The sequence below is a fragment of the Gobius niger genome (assembly GCF_951799975.1).
Source record: "Gobius niger genome assembly, chromosome: 5".
In the NCBI taxonomy this organism is placed as follows: Eukaryota; Metazoa; Chordata; class Actinopteri; order Gobiiformes; family Gobiidae; genus Gobius; species Gobius niger.
In genome coordinates, this window is record NC_136856.1 from 28,971,189 (window position 1) to 28,996,741 (window position 25,553).

Below are 25,553 nucleotides of genomic sequence, written 5' to 3' on the forward strand. Positions count from 1 at the left end.
CTTCTTCTCTAATTGAATCTCCAGTGATGACACAGCGACCATTGGTCATAGTGAGGGCCGCGCCGCAGCAGCTGCGAGCAACAGTTTGGCAGAATTAGGACTAATTACATTTAATTGTGAAATTGCTTCTATTTATAAGAGATCTTATATTGAGTGTTTGTAGTGGCGCCATGTGGACTGGACGTTTAGCCAACGGCTATTTGTGGGCAGGGATTTTATGTAAATGAATGGACATAATATTTGTCCAGGCAAAATGTGTGTACATGTGGCCAGGCCAAAGGAAGTCGCAGCTTGGTGACACTGCTGGCTCAAACTAAGTATTTCTATGAGTGTCTGTGCATAGAGTGGGGCAGCACCTATGGGAATAAATCTAGTATCTACTAACTATGATGGACATCGGGATGGTAGTTTTTATCATGAATGAATCAGCACATCGTGATCAGTAAAACAGTAGTGAATATGTTTATGTCTTATCTGTGCCATAATTGGACAATGCATTATATCACTACTATATACAACGAGTATGTTTACTTGTCAGTGTTAAATATATTTTTAAAAAACAGACATAAAAATATGAAATATCAAGAGTCAAACATTCAGTATTAGAACATTTATCCTCTGTAAGGGAAACATAATGAATGTTTGTCAGTGGCAGAGTGAGCGGTACTTTTGTCTAAATCTGGTTTCCCATGTAAATGTCAAGCCTGCTGGTACCAACTAAAACATTCTACTAGTTTAGAACTGGAGCTAACCGGGTTCCTGACTGTATATTATCACAAGATGCTTTGTAATGAGGATATTGTATTAATGACACCAAGAACACAAAGAAAGATTGTGAGTATTATTTTGTAATGCAGTCAAATGTATCCGCTCCTTGTAAACAGGTGGCCTCCCCCGACGCTCAGGAGCTGTACGTGTTCGACAGTAACGGCACGCACCAGCACACGGCCAACCTGCTCACCGGAGACCTCAAGTTCACCTTCGGCTACAGCACGGAGAACGACATCACAGCGGTCACCGACAGCAGCGGCAACACCCTGAGGATCCGCCGCGACGCCAACAGGATGCCCGTCCGGATCGTCGCCCCCGACAACCAGGTCATCTGGCTGTCCATGGGAACCAACGGCGGGCTGAAGACTCTGACGGCGCAGGGGCAGGAGCTGGTGCTGCTCACCTACCACGGCAACAACGGGCTGCTGGCAACTAAGACGTCCGAGATCGGCTGGACCACGTTCTTTGAGTGAGTGCCACTGCGCTTTGAGCTTAGTCTGTGTTATGGTGCTCCATCCCCCGGAGCAGAGGAAACAAAAGGTTAAAAAGTCTGTTTCAAAAGTATGTTCACACTTTTGAAAAGAAAAGGGGCCTCCACTTCTGTGAATTTACCATTTTTATATTAGGAGGATTAGGGAGAGCTCATTTAAAGCAGTACATAGTAACTTGTTACCTTAATAAATCCTTTCCGTAGTCCCTCTGGGGGTAATACAAGTGTTAATGGGATGAACGGGGGGGTCTTTCATCTCCCCTGGTGTCCCTGGTCAGAAAACAACAATTACAGCTTTCCTGCAGGCGCAATACACACTAATAGAATCACAAAGAAGAAGCTAGCAGGCTAACGAGCAAAGCTAACTGCGGGCTAGCGCCACTTAAACAGTATTTACAGCAAGTCTGAGTGGAAAAAAATTATCTCCATTGTGTAATTGGATGAACAATATCCCTCTCTCCCTTTGTCTTTTCTGTCAGCGTAGTATTTACTCTCACGGACAATTAATGAGTAAAAAATATTGCACATGCTATGACACCTGCAGTGCTGCTTATGGCCTCTAGGGGCATCAGTTACTTAGTTCTGCTTTAAAAGCCTGAAATCTCTAGTTTACGACACTAAATACAGCATGTCTAGAACAACAAGCAAAACTCTCCGTAGTTTGCTTGTTGTTCATGGGCACTTTGTTGGTTAGAAAATGAGATATTGTCCTAAAACAGCTGAAACAAAATATTAAGTTGTTTCACTTCCTGGTTATTCAAGCAAACAAACTCTAAGCCCCTCCCACCCGTACTCTTGCTCCCTTCACAGCGGATCTATTTCAATAATGAGGAAAAAGGGGGGAAAAAAATGCACAACTTGGCCCGTGTGGCTGTAGTGAGGCTTGGTGAGTGTTTTTACTCCGCAGGGATAGGAATAAACTTAGCAAGAGATGGAAAGGTGACGATACATCGAACTTCAGGAGGAGCTTCTTGGGAGCAGGAGCGCAAGTGGGTCGAAACACAGCTCCGGGTTTGTTTTTCATGAGAGAACAACTTTGTATCATGATGAAAAGCTCTAAAAAAGTTGATTTTACATGTCTTCTTTAAAATGGACCCATCACTCCTAATTCTGACTTAAAAACTTGGACACTTTATGGTAATTCACATTTTATAACTTAAAATACTCTTTATATGTGGAAAAGACACAATATGTGCAAGGACTCTTCTTTTATGAAGCTTGTTTCGAGCAGAGAGCACCCTTTACTGGCAGCTCTGCTATTAGTTATTACAAGTCCAGCCTGCCTCAGTTTATGTCAGGCGGAGCCACAGGAGATGAGACAGTAGCAAAAGTGGTCAAACAAGTCAGACTTAGTGACATGGGACATTTTTCCTGATAAAATATGCCACCTGAAGCACAGAGGAGCGTGTCATTTTGAATTCCAATGCCCTGGCCTCAGCTCCTCTCCGTGTGATCTGCTGTCATGTCACATTACCCACAGACCCGCGCACTCGCTACAACTAAAAGCAACGCGTTCGATGGAAATTAGACTGACACATCAATCAGGCAATAATTCAATTCATTACCAGTCTGGCTTTTATGCAAACCCCCAAAGATGACGAGACGTGTCACTTACCCACATCAAATATTTGGACTTTTTCTTTTTGGGGGCAGATAGAAGACAGCCCTCGGGCTTTGAAAACAGCAGGAAAAAAGCTGAATGGTAAAGTGACATTTTAATTACAATAATGTTGACGGTGGGGCTCGGAGTGGATAAAAGAGCTAATAATTGGACGCACTAAGGCGCAGAGGGCTCTCGTACATATCAACGCTCTGACATCAGGCCGTTGGTGGAGTTTGATGAAAGTACTATCATTTACTGCAGTAAAAAGAAAAAGAACAAAGAGTCTACATCGTTCAGTTATCACCGTGTTACGGTACGTTTGTGTTACGAGCCTCGAGCCGGTAACAGTGGAGTTTGCAATCTGAAAAACAATACAAAAAGAAGAGACGGCAATAACGAGAGGAGCCTTGTTTCACATCCAGATCGATTCTAAATATTTTTGCCTGTTTGTGGCGCAGCTACGACACTGAAGGGCGGCTCATGAACGTGACGTTCCCCACCGGGATGGTGAATAACCTGTACGCAGACCTGCACAGCGCCCTGACTGTGGACGTGGAGAGCTCCATGAGCGATGAGGAGATCAGCCTGACCACCAACACCTCCACCATCAGGGTCTACTACACGCTGGCACAAGGTAAGGCCGCGCTGTGTCTGCGCGCCCGTATTTGTCATTGTTCCAGGGGTCGGCGGGCCACTGTTGAGTAAGCTGAAGTCGTGTATCATTACGGCGCGCACAGGCTGACAGGTGACAGAGTAAATGATTACTCTCTCCACACGTGGGTTTGAAGTGTCAGCCGCACACATCCACCTTGGAACTAAACGGGTTCCGCACAGGCGGAGGAGACGTTCCTCTCCTCAAAAGTATTAGACACAAGATTTGTTTTGACAGAATCTCATTCTAATGAACTGACACGGAAATACAACAATCCCACAGATTTGTCGATTCAATATTCCCATATTAGCAGCAGATGAATTAAAAGTCTAGTGAAGAACTGTTTTCATTTGTGTTTAGAGGTAGCATTAAAGAAAACAGTTTGTGTTTGCTGTGAAAAGGCCAAGTTCTGTAATTGTGGAGAAACCAACAATTAATCATGTCATTGGCGTTTTTAGCAGCAAAGTTTAGCAGATTTCTTTTCTAATTCATTCACTCTTCAGTCACACTTGGTGCCTCTCCAATCACCACAAACTAAACTGAACACTATAACAACAGTATCCAGAACAAATGACTACGGAGCTCACTTATTCCTTTTTATTTCACTAATGCAGTGTTGCCAGCTGAAGACACTAAATTATCGACTTCTCATTAACCGTCATACATATTTAATCTGAACATAAAATGCTTCTCCTACAGCCGTATAAAAAACCAGGAGGAACAATAAGGATGTTCATTTTAGGAAAAGCCCTGGGAAAGTGCCTCTCAGCTATAACACACGGCGCTGATGACAAGTTCATCTTCTGCTGCGGTTTAAAACACTTTTTACATTTTCACATTCACAAACTTTACTGCTTAAAATGCCTAATGCTAACACTGCATGTCCCATTACTCTTTCTGTCTGGCTAGCCACAGAAATACCCACTCCACACTTGGATTACTGACACATTATACCTAAAAACTTCAGTGTGGTTGCAGCACGGTATTTAAAGTTCTAATCATCCATTTCTGTCTTATGTATTTCTCGACAGACCAGTGCAGAAGTAGCTACCAAGTTGGCTTCGACAACTCACTGCGGATTACCTACGCCAACGGGATGGATACCCACTACCAGACAGAGCCGCACATCCTGGCCGGCGCTGCCAACCCCACCGTCGCCAGGCGCAACATGAGTCTGCCAGGGGAGAGCGGGCAGAACTTGGTGGAGTGGCGCTTCCGCAAAGAACAAGCCAGAGGGAAAGTTATAGTGTTTGGACGCAAGCTAAGGGTATGTTTTTTTTTTTTTTTACTCCAGAGGCACATGAGTGGAGATTTACTGTTGCCTATGGTTAGTGGCACGCTGACGAGCGTTACCACAGGGAGCCAGGAAGTGAGAAAACATACATCGCAGCCAGTTAGCCCTGACAAGTTTATCTGTAAATATTTTTTACCTCAAAGTTGTAAAAAAGTTCATATTCCAGCTTCTCTGTGTCAAGTTGACACTTTGTGGGCACAGGGCACGTCATGCAATCCTACATTTCTTTATGTTATGTCATGGAGGGCTTAAACGAGTACTTAACTGCTACAAATTTATCAATCAAGGCATCGCTATCGAGAGAGAAATGTGCCACGTTCTGAGAAAATAAGTTTATCACTCAGACACAGCAGGGGTTACATCAAAAAGAGTGTTTTTTGCATCTAGTTTTGCGTTTAAATACACTCTCAGGAATTTATCTTTCTATCATTTGCAATTCTAACGTGCCTGAACTATCACCAGTGCATGTTTCGGTTTAAAGTGATAGTCTGTAAGTTTGCAAAGTAAGGAGAGAGTGAAATTTGAAAGTAAACAATCAAATTCCTCCTCTCTTTTACCAGAAAGCCCTTCTTAGTTTGCAAAATGAGGAGAGCAGGAACAGAGTTTTCAAAAGTAGACGATCAAGCTCCTCCCCCTCCCTCCTGATTGGACCTGACAGGCTGGTTCATGGGATAAGCTCGTCTCATTGGTCAACGCTGGAGGATGCTCGACTCTGATTAGTTGCTGAGATCCGGGAGAGAGGGACTTTAAAAAAAATATATGTATACATTATACATATATTATTACTTACTTTACATCAAATTGCAAGAACAGGTGGTCAATTTTGCACATTTTGTAAAATTTGTAAAACATTTAGACTTACAGACTAAGTGTTAATCTGCCTGACAACAGTAGAGAGACTGTGAAAGTGGCAAAAGCGGACCACGATAGTAAAATGAAATAACTATCTTTGAATACTGCAGTCATCTTTTTTTTTTAATTATATTTAGAGCTTTCTGAAGGACTCTTTAAAATTGGATGCAAGCTTTCTCATGGAAAACATTCACAGATGCACAAGTAACAATGATCAAAAGCTAGTAGACGACGAGCTCTATTTTCATAGGGGGGTCCACCAGAAACAATATTGAAAGACGTCTCAGTAGCGCCCCCTAAAACAGGCTTTTTACAAGGGGCCTATGGAGGAAAATAGTAGCGCCGCCTGGTTTGATATGGCGGTAGAGCACTCAATAGTGTAATCTGAGTGAGCAGAAATGTTAACGTTGTGAATTTGAATCTCACTCGTACACATGTGAAGGCTCAGATTGTACAAAGCTTGGTCGGGGAAGTGAACTTGTAATCCAGAGGTTGTGGGTTCAACAAAGCGCTCCTCCTGTCGATGCATTGATAAACTAAAGTACAGTGTTGATGCTTGATAATAGTTTGCGCTTTTTGCTGTTATTTGGTGTGATTTTCAAACCCATCTTGATTATTATCTTACACTTAGAAAACACCACACTGAACAAGGAGGGTATTGTGCAGTTAAATTGTACGTATCGTCTCTTTACTACCAGGTGAACGGGCGCAACATCCTGTCAGTGGATTACGACCGCACCTTGAGGACGGAGAAGATCTACGATGACCACCGGAAGTTCCTGTTAAAGATCATCTACGACACAGCGGGGCATCCGGTGCTGTGGGTGCCCAGCAGCAAGCTCCTGCCGGTGAACGTGAGCCGCACCAGCACCGGGCAGATCAGCGCCCTGCAGAGGGGCCCCACCACCGAGCGGCTGGAGTACGACACCCTGGGGCGCCTGGTGTCCCGGGTGTTCGCCGACGGGAAGATCTGGAGTTACACCTACCTCGAGCAGGTGGGACTCTTTTCAGTGCATTATTCCTCTATGTATGTATTGGTCCAAATGATATGTAAAAACATGCGTGAAAGGGACTATTACGCAGAGATTTCCAGCAGACAGCAGTAACTCTGTCACTGTGAGCTCAGAGCACATAAACATTTTATGATCGGGGTTTACAGACGTGGGTTATAAAATTATAAGACTCTTTCTACATCAACAGCTGTGGTAAGTGTCCCCGTCAAATCGCTGTATTAAATTTTTGAGACAAGCTCAACAGGGACAAGCCATACAAGCGAGAGGACTCTGAGCGGTAATATTTAATCGCAAAACTAAATATTGAAATGTTACGGTTGCACTTTGTGATTTAGTTTAATTACCATTGATAGCTTTGCAGGCACATTGTTTTGAGGTTCGCCCCTGGCATTGTGTATAAACTCTATGAGGGCTAGTCAAGTTACAACTGTAAGATGATCACAAGTCGCTGTTTCAAAGCAATTAGCCAACTGTAAAGGCAGCAGCTACTTAGATAAAACAATGTTATCTGCAAAAAGAAATATCCCTGTGTCTCAGTGTCTCAAATGTAAATGACAACAATTTATCCAGACTTACCTCCATATGTTCTTACCTGAGCGTGTCGTACTGCTATAGCTATGTTTCCTCTGTGCATACTCGCCACCCCCCCCCCCCGGCTATGTTCCCCCGGTGCAGCGCGGGCTGTAGCGCCACGCAGAGATTGCGCTGCCACTCCCGGCCTGTGCCTTTGATTGCGTGACCTGTAGAGGCCATGTCAACACTCTGACATAAGGAACACAGGGAGCTCGGGGAGCGCGGGGAAGCTCAGAGCAACCACGCATGACTGGCCCTGACACTCCGACAGGAAGGGCGGGGAACCTTAGCGAGGCTGACACCACTCCAGACGCCACACTATGTAAATTAATTAAAGGCGTCCCAGTAGGCGCGCAGAATTTAGAAGAGGGATCCGCTTCTATACAAACACGTGAGAAAGCCAGACTTAGCACCACGGCTGAGTGAGGAATATAATGGTTTATGATGTGTCCATGGAATCTTATCTGTCTTTGACCTCTGCAAACTTATTCTAAAAGTTTAGCTGCTCATATGTCAGTCTTCTCTCAAATGTTAATGATGCTGGATGTGTTCTAAATGCAACTGAACCACAAAAGAGCACAAAATTCATAAATATTAAACATGACAGTTTACATTAGCGTCCATGTTACACATTTCACACAACCATATTTCCCACTTCGATTTCCAACTCCAATCATTTGACCTCCCGTCATAACAGCTAAAAATAACCAACTCAAGCTGCCCTGGCTCACAAAGAGTTGTATGGGGTGGTATAAAAGATGTACGCACTTGTCACAAACTGCCAGATCAATTCCAACTTTACATCTTCAAATCTCCCTCAAACTTTTGCGCAACAACAGTGCAGTGCGAACATATTAAATTATAATAATGCTCTTATCATTTTGTTTATCTGTCCATTAGCATCTGCTTTGAGACCTGAGGCAAAGCAACTATCTGTCTCACCAGAGTGATGTAGCTGCTGCATTTTTCATACCGCCTGCTTCTCCCTTTCTCTGACAGGAAATTCCTATTCACCGCGCCAGGCTGTACACGTATATATTATGTATTAACTATTATGCAACCCCAACAAACACTTGCCACTTTGCTTTTCCCCTACAGTCCATGGTCCTGCTGCTTCACAGCCAGCGCCAGTACATATTTGATTTCGACGCACTGGACCGTCTCTCCGCCGTGACCATGCCCAGTGTCGCACGTTACACCATGCAGACCATCCGCTCAGTGGGATACTACCGAAACCTCTACCACCCCCCGGAGAGCAACGCCTCGGTGGCTGTGGACTACAGCGAAGACGGCCTCCTCCTCCGAGTGGCCCACTTTGGCACGGGCCGGAGAGTTCTGTACAACTATCGGCGGCAGAACAAACTGTCGGAAGTCTTGTACGACAGCACGAGGGTTAGCTTCACCTACGACGAGACGGCGGGCGTGCTCAAAACCGTCAACCTCCAAAATGAAGGTTTCATCTGTTCCATTCGTTACCGCCAAATAGGCCCGCTGATCGACCGGCAGATCTTCAGGTTCAGCGAAGACGGGATGGTCAACGCGCGCTTCGACTACACCTACGATAGCAACCTGCGCGTGACCAGCGTGCAAGGGGTCATCAACGAAACGCCGTTGCCCATCGACCTCTATCAGTTCGACGACATCTCGGGAAAGATCGAGCAGTTCGGGAAGTTCGGCGTGATTTACTATGACATCAATCAGATCATCTCCACTGCGGTCATGACCTACACCAAGCACTTTGACGCACACGGGAGGATCAAAGAGATCCAGTACGAGATATTCCGCTCGCTCATGTACTGGATCACCTTTCAATACGACGACGTGGGGAGGCTGACCAAACGGGAGCTCAAGATCGGACCCTTCGCCAACACGACCAAATACAGCTACGAGTACGACGTCGACGGCCAGCTCATGACCGTGTACTTGAACGACAAAGTCATGTGGCGTTACACGTACGACCTCAACGGAAACTTGCACCTTCTCAACACCGGGACAAGCGCCAGACTGCTCCCTCTAAGATATGACTTGCGCGACCGCATTACCCGCCTGGGGGACATCCAGTACCGCATGGATGAGGACGGGTATCTGCGGCAGAGGGGAGCAGAGATCTTTGAGTACAACTCCAAAGGGTTACTGGTGCGTGTTTACAGCAAGAGCAACGGATGGACCATACAGTATCGCTACGACGGACTGGGGCGCAGAGTCTCCACCAAAACTAGCCTCGGTCAACACCTTCAATACTTCTACGCGGACCTGAGCTACCCGGCGCGGATCACGCACGTCTACAACCACTCCAGCTCAGAGATTACCTCCTTCTACTACGACCTCCAGGGCCATCTGTTTGCCATGGAGATCAGCAGCGGCGAGGAGTTCTACATCGCCTGTGACAACACGGGCACTCCTCTGGCCGTGTTCACCAGTAACGGCCTGCTAGTGAAGCAGCTCCAGTACACGGCGTACGGAGAGATCTACTTTGACTCCAATCCAGACTTCCAGCTGGTGTTGGGCTTTCACGGAGGCCTGTACGATCCGCTGACCAAACTGCTGCACTTCGGGGAGAAGGATTATGATATCTTGTCTGGCAGGTGGACGGCCCCAGACATCTCCACATGGAAGAGAGTTGGCAAAGAGCCCGCCCCCTTCAACCTGTACATGTTCAGGAATAATAACCCCATCAGCAAAGTCCATGAAGTCAGAGAATATGTGGCAGGTAAGATGTATTGCACTGTGGTATGCCATAAGCATGAGAACCAATAAATGTGTGTCTGTGAAATAGCTCAAATTGACAGAATCTGCCATCAGCATTATTAGTCATTTATTTAAGACCGAGATGTTGTACACTGTATGTGAATGGTGTCTTTGTTCTTGATTCGTTTCTTATAGATATCAATAGCTGGCTGGTCACATTTGGCTTTCATCTTCACAACACAATTCCCGGGTTTCCTGTGCCAAAGTTTGACATTGGCATGGCTTCTTATGAACTGATCAAGAGCCAGCTTTGGGACGACCTGCCGGTTTGTATTTGATTTATTTAGCGCATAATTTGAAAATGCTGTTTTTGTAGAGAAAAGTTTTCAGTTCTTCGAAGCTGCTGTTTTAATTGGAATGCTATGCCTTTGATAGAATACTATCTAATTGGGCCAGATTGTTTCATAACGTTTCTCTGCCTTGCTATTAAAGCAAACAGTTCAACGGCCTCTGCAGATAATATTGTATTATGATGTTCAAGTCGCTGTTAGAAGTAAGCCTTTAAAGCTCTAAATGTTGGGGCTTTTTAGACAGAAACATTAACACAAAGTGTTGCTAAAAATGTCAGAGGGATTTCTGTACTTTTGCTGGAAAACATGATTATCTTTGGGAGGAGAGAGTCTGTGAAGCAGAGCAGAGGCTGCTTCTAAGTGGCCTGGAGAGTCAGGCTCTGCCATGTTCAGATGTTAACGTTTCATTGCACTTTTCCTACAGCCCATCTCTGGGGTGCAGCAGGAAGTAACCAGACAAGCACACTCGCTCTTGTCATTCGAGCGGCTGCCAGAGGTCCATCTGAGTCGAGGGCGCAGAGGTGAAAAGTCCTGGCTTTGGTTTTCAGCTGCACTGTCTCCTATTGGAAGAGCAGTGATGTTTGCCATCTACAAAGGCAGCGTTCACACTCACTCTCTCAATGTGGCCAGTGAGGACTGTGTAAAGGTGGCCACTATCCTCAACAACGCCTTTTATCTGGAGCACCTGCACTTCACCATAGAGGGCAGAGACACGCACTACTTTGTAAAGCCGGGCCTTCCAGACTCGGACCTGGCCGCGCTGCACCTCACCAGTGGACACAAGACACTGGACAATGGCATTAATGTCACTGTGTCCCAGTCCACCACAGTCATGGACAGTCGGACACGGCGCTTTGCAGACGTGGAGATCCGAGCTGGCGCGTTAGCTGTGCACATCCGCTATGGCTCTACAGTGGATGAGGAGAAGGCGCGTGTGTTGGAGCTGGCCCGGCAGCGCGCTCTGGCAGGGGCCTGGGCCAGAGAACAGCAGAGGGTCCGGGATGGGGAGGAGGGTGTGAGGCCATGGACAGAGGGAGAGAAGAGGCAGCTCCTGAGTGGGGGAAAGGTGCTGGGCTATGATGGTTATTATGTGCTGTCTATTGAACAGTATCCAGAACTGGCAGACAGTGCCAACAACATCCACTTTCTTCGCCAAAGTGAAATTGGCAAAAGGTAACAATACGAGGTGCACTTTCTGCCAAAGAGACTGTTTGGTAGAATCATAACAGGACTCAGAATCGGCAACAATCACGTTGCTTCTTGTCGCTCAATGTTGATGTGTTTTGTAAAAAAAAAAAATGCAGAGAGTTTAAAGCAATGCTGTGCATTGTGACCTGGTCCTACAGAGTGAAACTACAGGCCTTAACACGGCAGTACAGGTCAAAGCCTCTGTAGCACAAGTCTTTGGACTCTGGACGCACACAGAGGGATACTACAAGGTAATTTAGGTGTTTTCTGTTTTTGTCCATTCTCTGTTTTCACTGAAAAAAGTCTGGCTCAACATAAAATATAACAAGAGCAAATGTTTACATTGTGCGTCTCTGCACTTGTGAAGGTCACGGCTCGCAGGGAGCAGAGGGGACTGTAGCCTCAGCACCATCATCGTCTTATGCTTTCTGCCTGGGATTCCCAGCATTCATCGGGTGAACGGACAGTTTGTCCTGAGCTCTGTCGGGGCACATGTGTGTCTGTGTGAAGCACAGAGACACCATGTTTTGTAAATTATGCAAGAGTTTTCTGGTGTTCATTTAGTTTGATTTTTATGGAATTAACTCTGTCTGTATTAGTCATACAGTATCTGCAGTAATTTATGTTGTTTCTACAACAATAAAGTATGAATGGTTTAGATTTTTCTTTTTGGAGACATTCAGACTAGTTGAGTTTCAGGTTAATGCTTCACAATGCTCTGTCAAAGTGAGAATTACAGATCTGTGCATGTAGTGACAAGTATTTACATGTGGTGATGTATCTATAACATGCAGTCAACTATTATTTCCACTACATTTGCTGTTTATTGGGCATAATGCCTTTTGACCCGGCTTCCTGTCCAATGAATCTTTCATCCACACAAATATTTCATGAACCCATCTCACATAAACAAGCTTACAGCGGGTCTATAAATAGGTCACCTCCATGTTCTTGATAGGTATCTTTTCTTTGAATGTTCAATGCACTCATGGATTAAAACTGTTATGGGGTTCTTTCACAGTGTGTGCTTTTGATTTATTGCCATCGTGTAGCATTTTTCTAGAACTATACACCTCACATTATAATTTGCTGATAACATTGAGCCTCATTCATGAAATTTGGTCAGTTCTCAGTTTCATAAAGAGAGATGCCCCAAAGCACAAACGTTATCATGGATCTACATCACATTGACTCTGTAATAAACACACGCCCCTGTCCTTATATGAGCAGATCAAGAGCAGAGGCCAGAAGTACTTGAACCTTTAAATTCTACTACACTTAAATCATTTATCATAATATCATAATAATAATAAAATCAACTGATCTGTTTTATTCCGTAAAATAATTGTATTGGTAAATTAAATCATTTGTGTGAAAGGAAGTCGAATGTGTGGGTCCATTTTGAACATTATTTTAATTTCAGAATTTTTGCCCTGACTGTTCTTGGGATGTGTTCTTCTTAAAGAACACGAACAAACTCTTTTAGAGCCAGAACGCTGCGTAAGAACAGAGTTTTGAAGAACATTTGATGAATGAGGCCCATTGTGACACTTTGATGCTGCCCGTCCCGTCACCTTTCTCCAGGCGGCACTGGGACTGAGATTTGACTCGCAAACGTCCTGTTCGCGCCATAACCGCTCTGTTAACTTGCTCCAAAAAAACAAACTAAAAGGCCCATCCGACACACTCCACCTTTGTCAAGCGTTTAAGGAGGAACATGAGACTAATCCGGACCTTTCCCCTCAACTCCGCGTTCAAGTCTTCAAACACAAACACAAGGACTGACATAAATTATTGAAACTCATCTCGTCGGCTACAAAGCCAGCGCAGACAAACGGCGTGTTGCTTTGATGTGAGCGCCTCAGAGCGCTCTGAAATCCTATTTGAAGTCATTTTACACTCATCACTCACCTAAAACAGGGCCTAAACACAATAAATAAATAAATATGACAATTCTCTTCGCTTTTTGCGTGCTAATCAGACCGCGGTTGACATTTCCTGGCGTGTTTTTCCCCAAACTACATTTAGGTTTGTGATCTTTTTCGCGCGTCCATGATAACGGCTCCCTCATCAAAGCGGCTCAATGGTTTCTGATGATTCCATGCATAATTCTGAAAACAAGCCCTTCGTTTTTTCAAAGTGCCTTCTGTTTCAAGCTCCAACTTCAAACGGCATTTCAAACCGGGACGGGAGGAGACTTCTTCTCCAGCTCAAAGCTTGTTTTATGCTGTTGTTTTTGACCGCAGCGTCCCACAGATTCCTTCATATGATTTCTTACTTTTAAAACAAGCTTTGGTGTTACGGAGAACAACAGAGGCGAGTCGTCTGGATGTGTGCTGTTCAAAGTGCCCCGCCTCAGGCTACAGCCGCACTTTAACCACAGATCTGTAATGAGACGCCCGACTTATCGCCCCCCCCCCCACACCCCTCTCCATATTTAAATTGCAACTGAACTTCCGCAACCTCTCCTTTTGTTTTGATATGTCTTTACAAAGAGCTTCAAACAAGTCTCAACCCCTTGTCTTCAAATGCTGCGAGCCAAATGTGGAGCTGCCTCCGAAAAGCCCTCTGATGCTCCCTAGTGGTGCAGAGGGTAAACTTCACAAAGTTTACTTGACATTGACTTTTTTTGTTGTTGTTTTACATCTCAATGACTCATTTGTTCCAACCGTGGCAGGGTTTATTGAGCGGTGACTTCCGTACAATTTTTGATTTCGATTCATGGTTCGCTTTCAAGCATAGGCCATTTGTTATGAAGGCCAGTGCCAGTAAGCTCCGGTGTAGCGTCTCTGCGACTGATCCATTTTTCTGAATTAAAAAGTCATCCTGAAAAGTAAATGTACAAATTTTAGAAGCAGAAATGTTTGGAGTATTTGAAGGTAATTTTGCATTTTGGATCAGAATGCAAAACATTTAGCTCTGGTCGATGCTTTCCATGCTCCTAGAGTGGATTATACAGTCAGCTCATTAATAAAGGGGAAAGAACAGCTGACATTTTGTTTTATTTGACCTTTATTTAACCAGGTTACAACTCCTTGACAGTATTATAAACAGTCTAGTATTTCTAATAGGGCCGGGCCTTTTTTTTTAATTAATTCCGATTAATTAATTCCAAAAGGTTTAGTGCAGGGGTGTCCAAACTTTTTTCATGGAGGGCCACATATTGAAGCGAACACGGGGTAAAGGGCCATGGGTCGGTGGTAAGTTCCGCGAAACCTTCCACTAGCAGAGGTTTAAATTGTGCCTCATGCCTTTATTTATGCTTAAAACCTTGATGCCAGCTCTGTATTACAATAAAATGCTAGTTGTTAGGTTAGAATTGTGTAGAATGATTACATATTAAATAAAAAGGACCATCTCTGATAATGTTAACCGATTCAGCAAGAAGCCTGAGAGCCACCAAAAATTGGTCTGAGGGCCACATTTGGCCCGCGGCCCGCACTTTGGACACCCCTGGTTAAGTGCGATTCAAAACATTAATTGAAATTAATCACACTCGGCTTTAAACACAGACACTTTTTCAATTTTCATTTTCCTGCAAGAGGTTGCTCACGTCACGAACATGGGATAAAGCTTTTAACACAGTTAAAAGAACAGGCCACCATTTTTACATACTGAGATATGTTCTTACCAGAGCTTAGAGGAGTTCTTTAGGACCTGTCTGGTCTTTACACATGCCTTCTATCACGTAAACACACCACAGATTTTTGTAGTGTAACACTTCACGTAACTATATTTAAATAAGGAAAACGTGGAAGAGCTTGGTAGCTTCTATCTTGACCTTGTTTGGAGCTATAGCGGATAGACGAGAGGCTAAATGCTTACGCCATCTGTGCTGTGTTTATGCGATAGAAGGCATGTGTAAAGACCAGACAGGTACTAAAGAACTCGTCTAAGCTAAGGTAAGAACATATCTCAGTATGTAAAAACGGTGGCCTATTCCTTTAAGCCAATACAAATTTATTAAAAAAAGATGATTCTCCAAAATAAATCAGACTGCTATTGTCTCTGAAGTGTTTGACTCCACCAAAATCAGTTCAAATGTAGAAAAACACAAAAAAGCATCTGAAATACACCTCTAAAAAAATGACGCTTCAATGCCATTAATTGCGATTAACTAATTGCAAAAGCCATATTTAACTTAAATTTTTTATTCGAGACCACTCATTTCTTACAATGCTACAATTAATAGGATTATAAGGCAAGAGTTCAATCTGATCAATCTGCTTCCTTTTCAAAGGCAGAACTCTAGAATAGTACGAGTGATGGGATGTACTTGTGTCGCCTGCTCCATTGTTGGAGCTGATTCTTCTGTTAGTTCGGGGGAGTTCTGGGTAAAATTATCTGAAAAAAAAAAAAGAAAAGATCAGTCTCTTGTCACAATTGAGATCCCTTCACCTTAAAGAGCCTTTCAAAAGAGCCACTCGGTCATGAACGTCACATCACTAAAAAATACATGCATACTTTTACGCACAGTAGCTATGGGCTTGTGGTGTGTGCAAAAGGTCAACCCTTCAAAATAAATATAATATAATAATAAAATAATAAAATAATACAATGGAGCTGGATAATGACATAAATAATAATAGCCCTGCAGTCTGGGCAGTTGCACAAACACTGCTGTTCAAAAGTTTGGGGTCACTTAAAATGTCCTTAATTTTTAAAGAAAAGCACAGTTTAATTTCAATGTGGATAACATTAAATTAATCAGAAATACTGTTCAGACGTTGTTAATGTTGTGAATGCCTATTCTAGCTGGAAACGGGTGATTTTTGATGGAATACCTAATACCGGTGAGCAGAGGCGCATTTCTAGAAACCATTGCTCTAGTGTCTTAATGGTACATTGTGTTAGCTAGTTGTGCTAGAGGGTAATTGATGATGAGAAACTCTTGTGCCGTTCTGCTAGCACTGCTGAAAACGATTGTGCTGATTAGAGAAGCCATAGAACTGGCCTGGTTGACCCCAAACTTTGTAGTGTATTGTGTATAGACTACAAAGTTTAGTGTATAGTGTATAGTGTACACTATACAGTGTATAGATGAGTTCACTTGTTGCATCATGTGTGCTGTGAATGACGTGTTCAAAGAGTGAGACAGTGCCCAGAGCTTTGACAAAGAGAGAGTACACGTTTGGGAACTGTGTGCAAGTTATACATTAGGTTTTGACAAAGAAGTCAACATTTTAAGAAATGAGTTCAGTCAGCTAATCAATAAATCAATCAAACTTTATTTATAAAGCGTTTTTCATACCGAAAGGTATCACAAAGTGCTTTACAGATTACAACATTTAAAACAATACGCCTGGCACAACCTCCCATATATATACATTTTATATATTAGGATTAAATAAATAGATTAGTCAGTTAAAAGCTAAGCTAAAAAGGTCGTTCCAGAGGTGAGAGCCGTAATATTGGAAAGACGCCTCACCATGAGTCTTTTTGTTGACTTTAGGAATAACTAAGGGACCCCTGCCGGAGGAGCGAAGGGGCCGTGAAGGTTCCATCTATCCATCCATCTTCTTCCACTTGTTCGTTGCCGGGTCGTGGGTGCAGCTGTTGGAATTGCCCAAATCACATTGCACCAGCCCCTTATGGCTCCTGCAGGTGGTGGGTCCACGGGAGGACGGCCTTGCGATTAACCGGGCCTGTTGGTCTCTCATAGGGGGCTTCTGAACCGCTCTTTGTCTGACCCGTCACCTATAGGACCTGTTTGTCATGGGAGACCCTACCAGGGACACGAAGCCCCCGACAACATAGCTCCTAGGATCATTCAGGGGCTCAAACCCCTCCCCCGCGTTAAGGTGGCCAGGAGGGGGCCGTGAAGGTTCAAAAGGTAAAAGCAGTTCTGAAAGATAAGAAGGACCAAGACCATTAAGACATTTAAAAAAACATTAAAAGAACTCTTAAAATCGATCCTGAAACACACGGGGCCAAAGCAGCGATTCTAAAACCGGTGTAATGTGGTCCCGCCTCCTGGTCTTCGTCAGGACACGAGCTGCTGAATTTTATAAAAGTTGTAAACCTGAGATCCTCTTTATGGGAAGACCAGAAAGCAGGGCATTACAGTGGTCGATACGACTAGTGATAAAAGCATGCATTAGCGTCTCCGTTAATGTCTTGGTATTTGTTATCTTATCAACCGAGAAAAACTGTTACACCAACATTAAAGGAAGGCTGACACATGCCCTACTTAATGCAGCTGTGATTCTACTGTGTGAATAAAGGTCTCAGCTCATGTTGTCGGAGATCTTTCACACGTTAATGGTAACGTTTGTCTTGTGAATCAGGAACTCTCCACTTGAACCAAATCACAACCGCTTCTATTCTGCCGCTCAGAGGAAAACTCTGAGTAAACAGGATTTCAAACGCGCTTAAATGAAGCAAAACACACCTCCAGGTATGTTTTTGATGCGGCAACAACATTAGCGCATAGTCAACAGCTCAAATAGGTCGTTTTTGCGCGTCTACCTTCAATCCCACAACGCGGCAAAAGCAGCGATTACAACTCCATCAAGCGCACGACAATGTCCTCATTACTGATCATTACCAAAACTCCTGAGGTGCCATCAAACCGCAGTCTCCCGTCACTGATTAGACGGAGAAATCCCTCCCGAGTGCCGTGCTAATTTAAAGCCACATCAAACGGAATGGTGGAAAGAACGCGCGCGGAACATCCAAACGACATGTAGGAGTATCTGAGTCGCGCCGCGGACGCCGAACGCACCGGCACAATGTACTTCAAAGCCCAGTGTGAAGGGAGATGGCTCGACAGAGAGAACATCAAAGCTCCACGAGCATCACGCAATAAGCACATCAGAGGCTGAGCGGGGAGAAAGAGAAACGTGTTTGATAATTCCGACCGGGCTCCAATTGTACACAAAGGTAAGCCCATATGCGGTGTGTGGAAAGTTGAGCGCGAGCGTTGGAAAGTTCTCTCGAAGAGCGTTCTCGCAGCGGTCAAGGATTCTGAAACCGCGCTCAAATCGTGCAACTCCTCATAAGATCATCCTTGAGTCGAGCCAGCGTGACCAACAGCTTCAAGCCGGCGTGATGAACACACTTTGGGACCGTTTCAGGTTTGTGACCAGTTTCGGGTTTTGTCTGTGGCAATGAAGTGATTTAGTTGCAGTAAAGTAGACTTCCAAAATCAGACCCTGTGTGCTGTTGTGTGGCAAAATACAGCGAATTTTCCTTACCAGGAAGTCAGAGGCTAAATTAGCACAGCGCTAGCATTAGCGGTCCGCCGTGTTTACGTGTCAACTTTGTCTGACTATGAACGCCAGCTGAGACAAGCTTCTAATAAACGGTGTCAGGCCATTAGTCCGACAACCCATTAGTCCGACGTCTCATTTTTCCGAAAATGTCCTATTGAGTAGGGGTTGAAAATAAAATAAGGTTCAGGCAAGAGTCCACTGACCTTAAGGTTAGGGCCAATGGTTCTATATGTAAGGATTAAAGGGATATTTCAGGATTTTTGACATAGGGCCTCATTTCCTAGTTATCCAGAGTGTTGCTGAATTATGGAGATATTTTTTTTTGTAATTCATGCAGTTCTTATATTTGAAGAGTTTTGTGGCGCTAGGCAAGTGCAAGGCTAGCGCATTGGTGTCAGCTACACTGCATTAAAAACAGTCTGACCCGCTCCACAGAGCACCTGAGGCAAATGTCGATAGAATAATTTTTGGAATATAACTGACCTTGCATCACATAAATGATCGCATTTTGAGGGACTATTTCCTAGCAGATCACTCCGCCGCTGCGTAGCTTATACAAACACGAAGCAGATGCTGCTCAAATATAAGTTCTTTTAAATGCAAAATGGTTAAAATTATTATTATTATTATATCGACACAGACATTTATATCGTTCTTCTGGCGTTTGCCTCAGGTGCTCTGTGAAGCGGGTCAGACTGTTTTTAATGCAGGCTAGCTGACATCGTAGAAATGTGCTAGCCTTGCACTAGCCTAGCGCCACGAAACTCTTCAAATATAAGAACTGCTTGAATTACAAAAAATATCTCCAGAAATCAGCAACACTCTGGATAACTAGGAAATGAGGCCCTTTGTCAAAAATCCGGAAATATCCCTTTAAACAACGAGGAGCCGTGCATTAGACGGCTATAATGCACAACATGGAGCCTCGGTTATATGAAAATAATGCACGTCTGTTAGCACCCACCAGCCAATCAGAATCGAGTATTCACTCAAACCATGGTATAAGGCTCTCTAATCCACAACACAACTGGGTTAGAGACGTCAGACTAATGGCACCTCAGCTCAATGGTACATTTTCGGAATAATGGGTTGTCGGACCAATGGCACCCTAATAAACCCGTGAACAACTTTAAGGCAACATCTGAGAAATTTTATTCACCTACCTAGGACTTTCACGGGCTTAAAGCGGAGTCATTCAGGTAGTCAGGTAGTGCAGCTTTAACAGCGACGCAACAATACGTCGCAACAGTACGGACTGAAATGCTGGAACCGTAGAAGAAGAAACAGCTAAATGAAACAATATAAACCCAAGGATTACTCAAAGGCCTGTTTCAGACGGTGGAACAACGTTATAACCAAAAGTACATTTTGCATATGCCTCCTTTTAGCCTCACTTAGCACATGAAGGCAGCATCATGAAAAGGTGTATTCTTTTCACACATGCATTAATAATTCAGATGCGTTTTTGTAGACTGTATTTTTGGATGTTCTATTTAGTGAAAAGAGGTGTTGAGGATTTCTAATAAAGCTATCCCTGCAGTCATAATGGAGCCCAGTGGAGTGGAATATGCATTTACAGTAGTAATCACTAGCGGGGGGATCAGAGCCATGGAGCAGGCTGATTAGATAATTATGAACATGAAATAGGCAACAGATTGAGCGCTGTAACAAGGCGCTGGTAAATAAAAGAGCAGTGCGGCTGATTGCTTCACTGAACTGCAGACTTTCTATAAAATGTACCGTCTGCACAGCTCCAAGTTAGTTCTGAGGAGAGCAACACAAGGTTATGCTGTCCATCAGTGCACTCGCTCACCTTCACCGGGCCTCCGCACTGCGAGGCTTTCTCTTCACAGCCAAACAAGGAGCTGCAAAACCAACGGGAGAATATCAACGCGCCGGGCTTACGCAGCTTCAACGCGTCCCGCTTTGCACGGCCCATCATTAAAATCGCCACATATGAGGATAAATAGGCAGGTGTACTTCATCTATTGCCCTGTTTCACATTGTTTTAGGAGGGGTCGGCCCGCCATTCCGACACACCTCCATTGCGACATCCCGTCAAGCCGACACTTTTTGACAGCGCTATTCCGACAATAGCTCCGTAAGGCTAGAGCTAAGGTAAGGTTAGGGTTAGTTTGTAAACTCCACTATCCTTAAGGTCAGGGCTAAGGTAAGGTTAGCTTCAGTTTGTAACTCCACTATCCTTAAGGTCAGGGCTAAGGTATAAGGTTAGGGTTAGTTTGTAAACTCCACTATCCTTAAGGTTAGGGCTAAGGTAAGGTTAGCTTCAGTTTGTAAACTCCACTATCCTTAAGGTTAGGGCTAAGGTAAGGCTAGGGTTAGTTTGTAACTCCACTATCCTTAAGGTTAGGGCTAAGGTAAGGTTAGCTTCAGTTTGTAACTCCACTATCCTTAAGGTTAGGGTTAAGGTAAGGTTAGCTTCAGTTTGTAAACTCCACTATCCTTAAGGTGAGGGCTAAGGTAAGGTTAGCTTCAGTTTGTAAACTCCACTATCCTTAAGGTTAGGGCTAAGGTAAGGTTAGCTTCAGTTTGTAAACTCCGCTATCCTTAAGGTTAGGGTTCGTAAACTAACAACTAGCGTATGCCGGAATGGCGGGACGTTGCACAAAAGATAAAAGTATCACCACTCCGACAAAGGGGGAAAAAATGTCGGAGTGCAACAATTAGACCTCAGTGTCGGAGTGCGGGGTGTAACCGTTTTAGGATCACTGTTAGAGCATGCTAATGAAAACCCAAGTAGCCTGCAAGCTAGCAATCGATAAAAATGCTTTATACTCAAATGGACAGTCTTTCTTCATAAACCACTGCATATTCAATAAACTGAAGGACGGCAAATCCCATTTTTAATGTTTTTAGTTGAATGACTGGTTTGGTTTCAGATCTTTTTTTATTTTTTTATATCTATCGATCTTATATGCAGAACTCTGGAAACACTTGTATATAAAATGTGCCTATAAATGAAGTGGTTTATTTCATTATTGTAAATAAAAACAATGAGGCTCAGGGCCTTTCAGTAACGCCTGGTTGCTCACAAACCGCTCCACATTCCACTCCCCAGAGCTCTAGTGTGGTTCATGTGTGCACTAGATATGGACACAATGATAACATGAGTGTTTACGTTATTGTGACGGTGAACATCTCAGGTCTGTTCTCCTTTGCTCCACATGTTTTGAACACATGCAAACACATGCTAACACAGCAGCACATGGACGCACTGCTCATGCACATGTTCAGATCTACTGTATGAACTTTACCACAGTTTTATTCACCAGAGCTGCTAGAAGATCTGTGCACTTCCTATGGAAAGGCTCAGCTGGTCTTGTTTGTCGGACCTCATTACTTCTGCAGCACCAGGTATGTGTCCCTCCACCAGCATCACCACACACTGCCACCAAAACATAAGCACTCTGAAGATGTGATTGAAGAGAAAACAAGCTGTCTCTCACTCAGTGATGATGGGAAGGGGGCAGATGGGTGAGTGCAGGTGTGGAGATGAGAGGAGCACAGAGCAGAGGAGCTGTCTAATGGAGCAACTGTCCACTGAAGTACTTTAAAAATAGTGTAAAAACTATAATAAGGCCGTGTGGGGGAATTGTAATAGGTAGGACCTCGTGTGCAAAAATACGTCACACGTGCATGCAAAAGTGTCAGTTAGCTATTGTCCTATAGTCACGTTTGTTACAGCTAATCAGTTAGCCAGTTAACCAAGAACCGGACCTAGTTCCAAACATTAGTCTCCTATTGACCTTTTAGTGTTCCATCTACTTATTGTTTTAACTTATTGATTCTGCTTTGCTTGTGTGAATGTGAGCAGCAGACTGCAGCACAGTTTCCTTCAGGATCAATGAATGTAGCTTAGCAAGTTACACTGGTTGAAGTCGCAAGAGAAAACTTCAAGCTAAATGATAAATATGAGCCATGGTGTTGAGGCTGAGCGTAAAACCTGAGCAGAATATGTAGCCTTCAGTATTAAAAAATAAAACCCAAAGTGAGACAGCTCCTTCCTCCAGAGTCTGCGTGTCCAGATGCACTCTTCACAAGGTCACAGAGTTTATTCAGACAGCTTCATCCTCACCTTCACCTCCTCTTCTGCGGAACACGCCGGCACAGACACATGCTCAGGCCGTTCAGAAAGTATGGATTTTTACACACACAGTAAAACAACATGGTCAATGTACAGCACATTGGCACGTGCGGGCGGCACTCTCTCCTCAGCTGTAAGTCTGATTCCCAGGTCAGGATCTCGTACAATATGAAGCTTCTTCTGGAACTCTGAAAAAGGGTGGGTAAAATCAATGGAAAATTGAAAAAAAAAACATTGCTGAGTCGACAAGGACATAGGACTGTAATGAAGCACGGAATTTCCAAGTGTGGTGTATGTTGCTGCTGAAGTATTAAACCAAACACTGCGGATATTTTATGACACAGACACAAGCCAGTATAAAAGACTAGTAGTTGAACATTCTCTTTCTACTGACAGTTGACGCACTTTCTCAGAAGGCAAAAACAAGCCAATTAAAATGCTTTATATGGCGGTTTACGGATGACTTATATAATCATTACAGTAGGATGCATGCCGCAACTCAACGACTGAAATCTTCACGGTGGGTTCAACGGAAAGGTGCCACCGTTTAACAATTACTGACCTCTCTAACACTCTCTCTCAGAAACACACACGTCTTTAGCGCTCACTCACTCCTTCAGCGAAACACTTTGATGACTCACCGCGGCCTTGAGTCCAGTGTAGTAATGCTTTGGTCTGTTAACCATCAGCAGCTTGTAAAATGCATCCTTCTCCGTTATTTCAGCAAAAAGTTTATATTCTTACAGTATGGCCTGGGAACACCTTGGGAGCTGCCGGAGGAAGGGTGTAGAGATAGGGAGGTCTGGACATCTCTATTTTGTTGTAGACAATACTTAAATATTCAAAGTGGAACGCATCAGTTTAAAGTGTTATGAATAATGACTTTGTGGCTTCAAAATAATGAAAAAATTGCACCCGAATTCACAACATGTACAGCAACACGACGGGGACAAACTTTCTTCCTTGTTGTGAATCAGTGGCAGTACATCTGCACAGCGCCACCTACTGTTCTGGAGTAAATGAGACAAAATATTCTGGAGATCCTAGCCCCAGAGGTTGCCAGAGAGAGCAAAAACCTGTACCTTGTGGTTGACTTTGGGAGGATGTTGTTTGCCAGAGAATCCTACCTCCCAGGCAGGTCGAAAAGGAGGAGAGGAGGGAACTGATCGAGAAGCGTTAACTGGGCACTGCAGGACTTGGCTGAACATAATAGAGTGACCCCACCTGCTAAAAACAACTCTCTGAATCTCTTTGTTATGGGCCGAGGGAAACGCCTACAGGACTTCAAGACACATGATCCAATCCTCCTTGGCCATATTGTGCTTGTTTTAGTGGCACATTTTGGCCTTTGGCGTTTTCTTTGATTTGCTGTTTCCACTGTTGCCTTCTGCGCTCCATTCTATTCAAACCCTCTGATTCCTGGAATCCTCCATCTGACCTATTCTTTGCCAATCCTTTGTTCTTTTCTTCACTATGACACTCATGATTTTGGGGCCCTTGCATTTCTGCTTAGTTCTTCAGATCTCACATGATCCTCTCCTTGGACACCAGTAATCCTTTTGAGCATCCGATATGGGAGTGCTTCTAGCTTCACCTTGCTGTCTCTATGAATGGTTCATGTTTCCCAACCACATAAAAGTACACAAGGGACTTGTTTAAATCCATTTTTGTTTCTCGTTTTCACTCCACGCCTTGAATCGTTGTCTTTTTGGAATTCACCGTATAGTCTTTTATGATCAAGTTTCTTTCTCACACACTCATAGTTGTGTAACCGGGGTGGTGTAGAGGGGTAAAGGAAATTCCAATGGTTTATCTTTCTTAGTTTTCTCTTTTTCTTAGTTCCAAGTTTAAAACACAACAGTCCACAGTTTAACGTGATCCTCATAAGTGCATGATGTAGACAAGATGTAAAGAAAACAGAAGGATACTCTGGCCCGCCAGTGCTTGGAGCCAAACCTAAAATAAATGATATAGTTGGTTACAAACAATTCATTTAACCCAACGCATTTGGATTAAAATCTAAACATAGCCTAACGCTCTCCGAAGGCGCAGTGTCACCCGGCATTGGGACTCGAATGCCACGTCCACCCATGTGCCCCCTTGGACGCAATAAAGCAGGGCTTTGGTTAGGACCAAACCTATTTAGTTAGTTTTGAAAAGAGTTAAAACTTCACTCTACCTGTTGCAGAGCCTGTTGCTCCAAACACAGGACTGGCCTGACCACCGGGAAGAACAAAGACCAGAGGCAGAGCGAAGAAGGGCGTGACCTTTTATACTTTTTGCATTGCGCCCCTAGTGGGTGCACCGTCACAGTTGCAAAGTGTTGTTCGCATTGCAGTATTGGGAGACAGGTTGTCGATACTTGTCTCGCTGATTTCGTTATGAGTTCATAATCAGCGTGGAAAACGGCATGTGTTCATCTCGTCACACTTACAGGAAGATTGTGGGCCAGAAATCTCAATCAGCTGAAAGTCCTGATGCAAACCTGGTTTTGTCTCTAAATCGCTATTGGAGAGTTCTACAAGTTTACTGCTAGATCTGGGGGTCAGGGAGTGTCTTGTTTAGCTTAACGACAGGTCATAGCATCATAGACTTCACATATGACACCGGGGCATCTCACCCAGCGATGTGCGTTAAACGGGGACAAGTACAAAGCGACGGAAGTCGGACTCATGTAGGGCCTAACTCTGTGTGGTTCCTGGATCTGAAATAGCAGCTTGTTAATGGCGGCTCTGATCATCTGAGGAGGACAGTGGCTCG

General features: G+C 44.0%; 1 protein-coding gene and 1 long non-coding RNA gene across 8 annotated transcripts in view; both read left to right on the top strand.

The window, feature by feature from the left end:
- LOC306963634 (teneurin-3) overlaps positions 1 to 12,492 on the top strand; it is a 360,281-nt gene extending 347,789 nt beyond the window's left edge. For all 7 annotated transcript variants that reach the window (XM_079557215.1, XM_079557217.1, XM_079557216.1 and 4 more), the window contains 7 exons: positions 885 to 1,240; positions 3,323 to 3,498; positions 4,548 to 4,783; positions 6,361 to 6,657; positions 8,347 to 9,958; positions 10,132 to 10,262; positions 10,711 to 12,492. In XM_079557215.1, the coding sequence (XP_079413341.1) occupies positions 885 to 1,240; positions 3,323 to 3,498; positions 4,548 to 4,783; positions 6,361 to 6,657; positions 8,347 to 9,958; positions 10,132 to 10,262; positions 10,711 to 11,463 (3,561 nt within the window). In that variant the 3' untranslated portion in view covers positions 11,464 to 12,492. The remainder of the gene's footprint in view (positions 1 to 884; positions 1,241 to 3,322; positions 3,499 to 4,547; positions 4,784 to 6,360; positions 6,658 to 8,346; positions 9,959 to 10,131; positions 10,263 to 10,710) is intronic.
- Positions 12,493 to 16,315: 3,823 nt separating this feature from the next.
- LOC306963211 lies at positions 16,316 to 18,427 on the top strand. The gene is made up of 3 exons (XR_013792895.1): positions 16,316 to 16,457; positions 16,508 to 16,622; positions 17,576 to 18,427. It is a non-coding gene; the product is annotated as an uncharacterized lncRNA (long non-coding RNA).
- Positions 18,428 to 25,553: the final 7,126 nt, after the last annotated feature.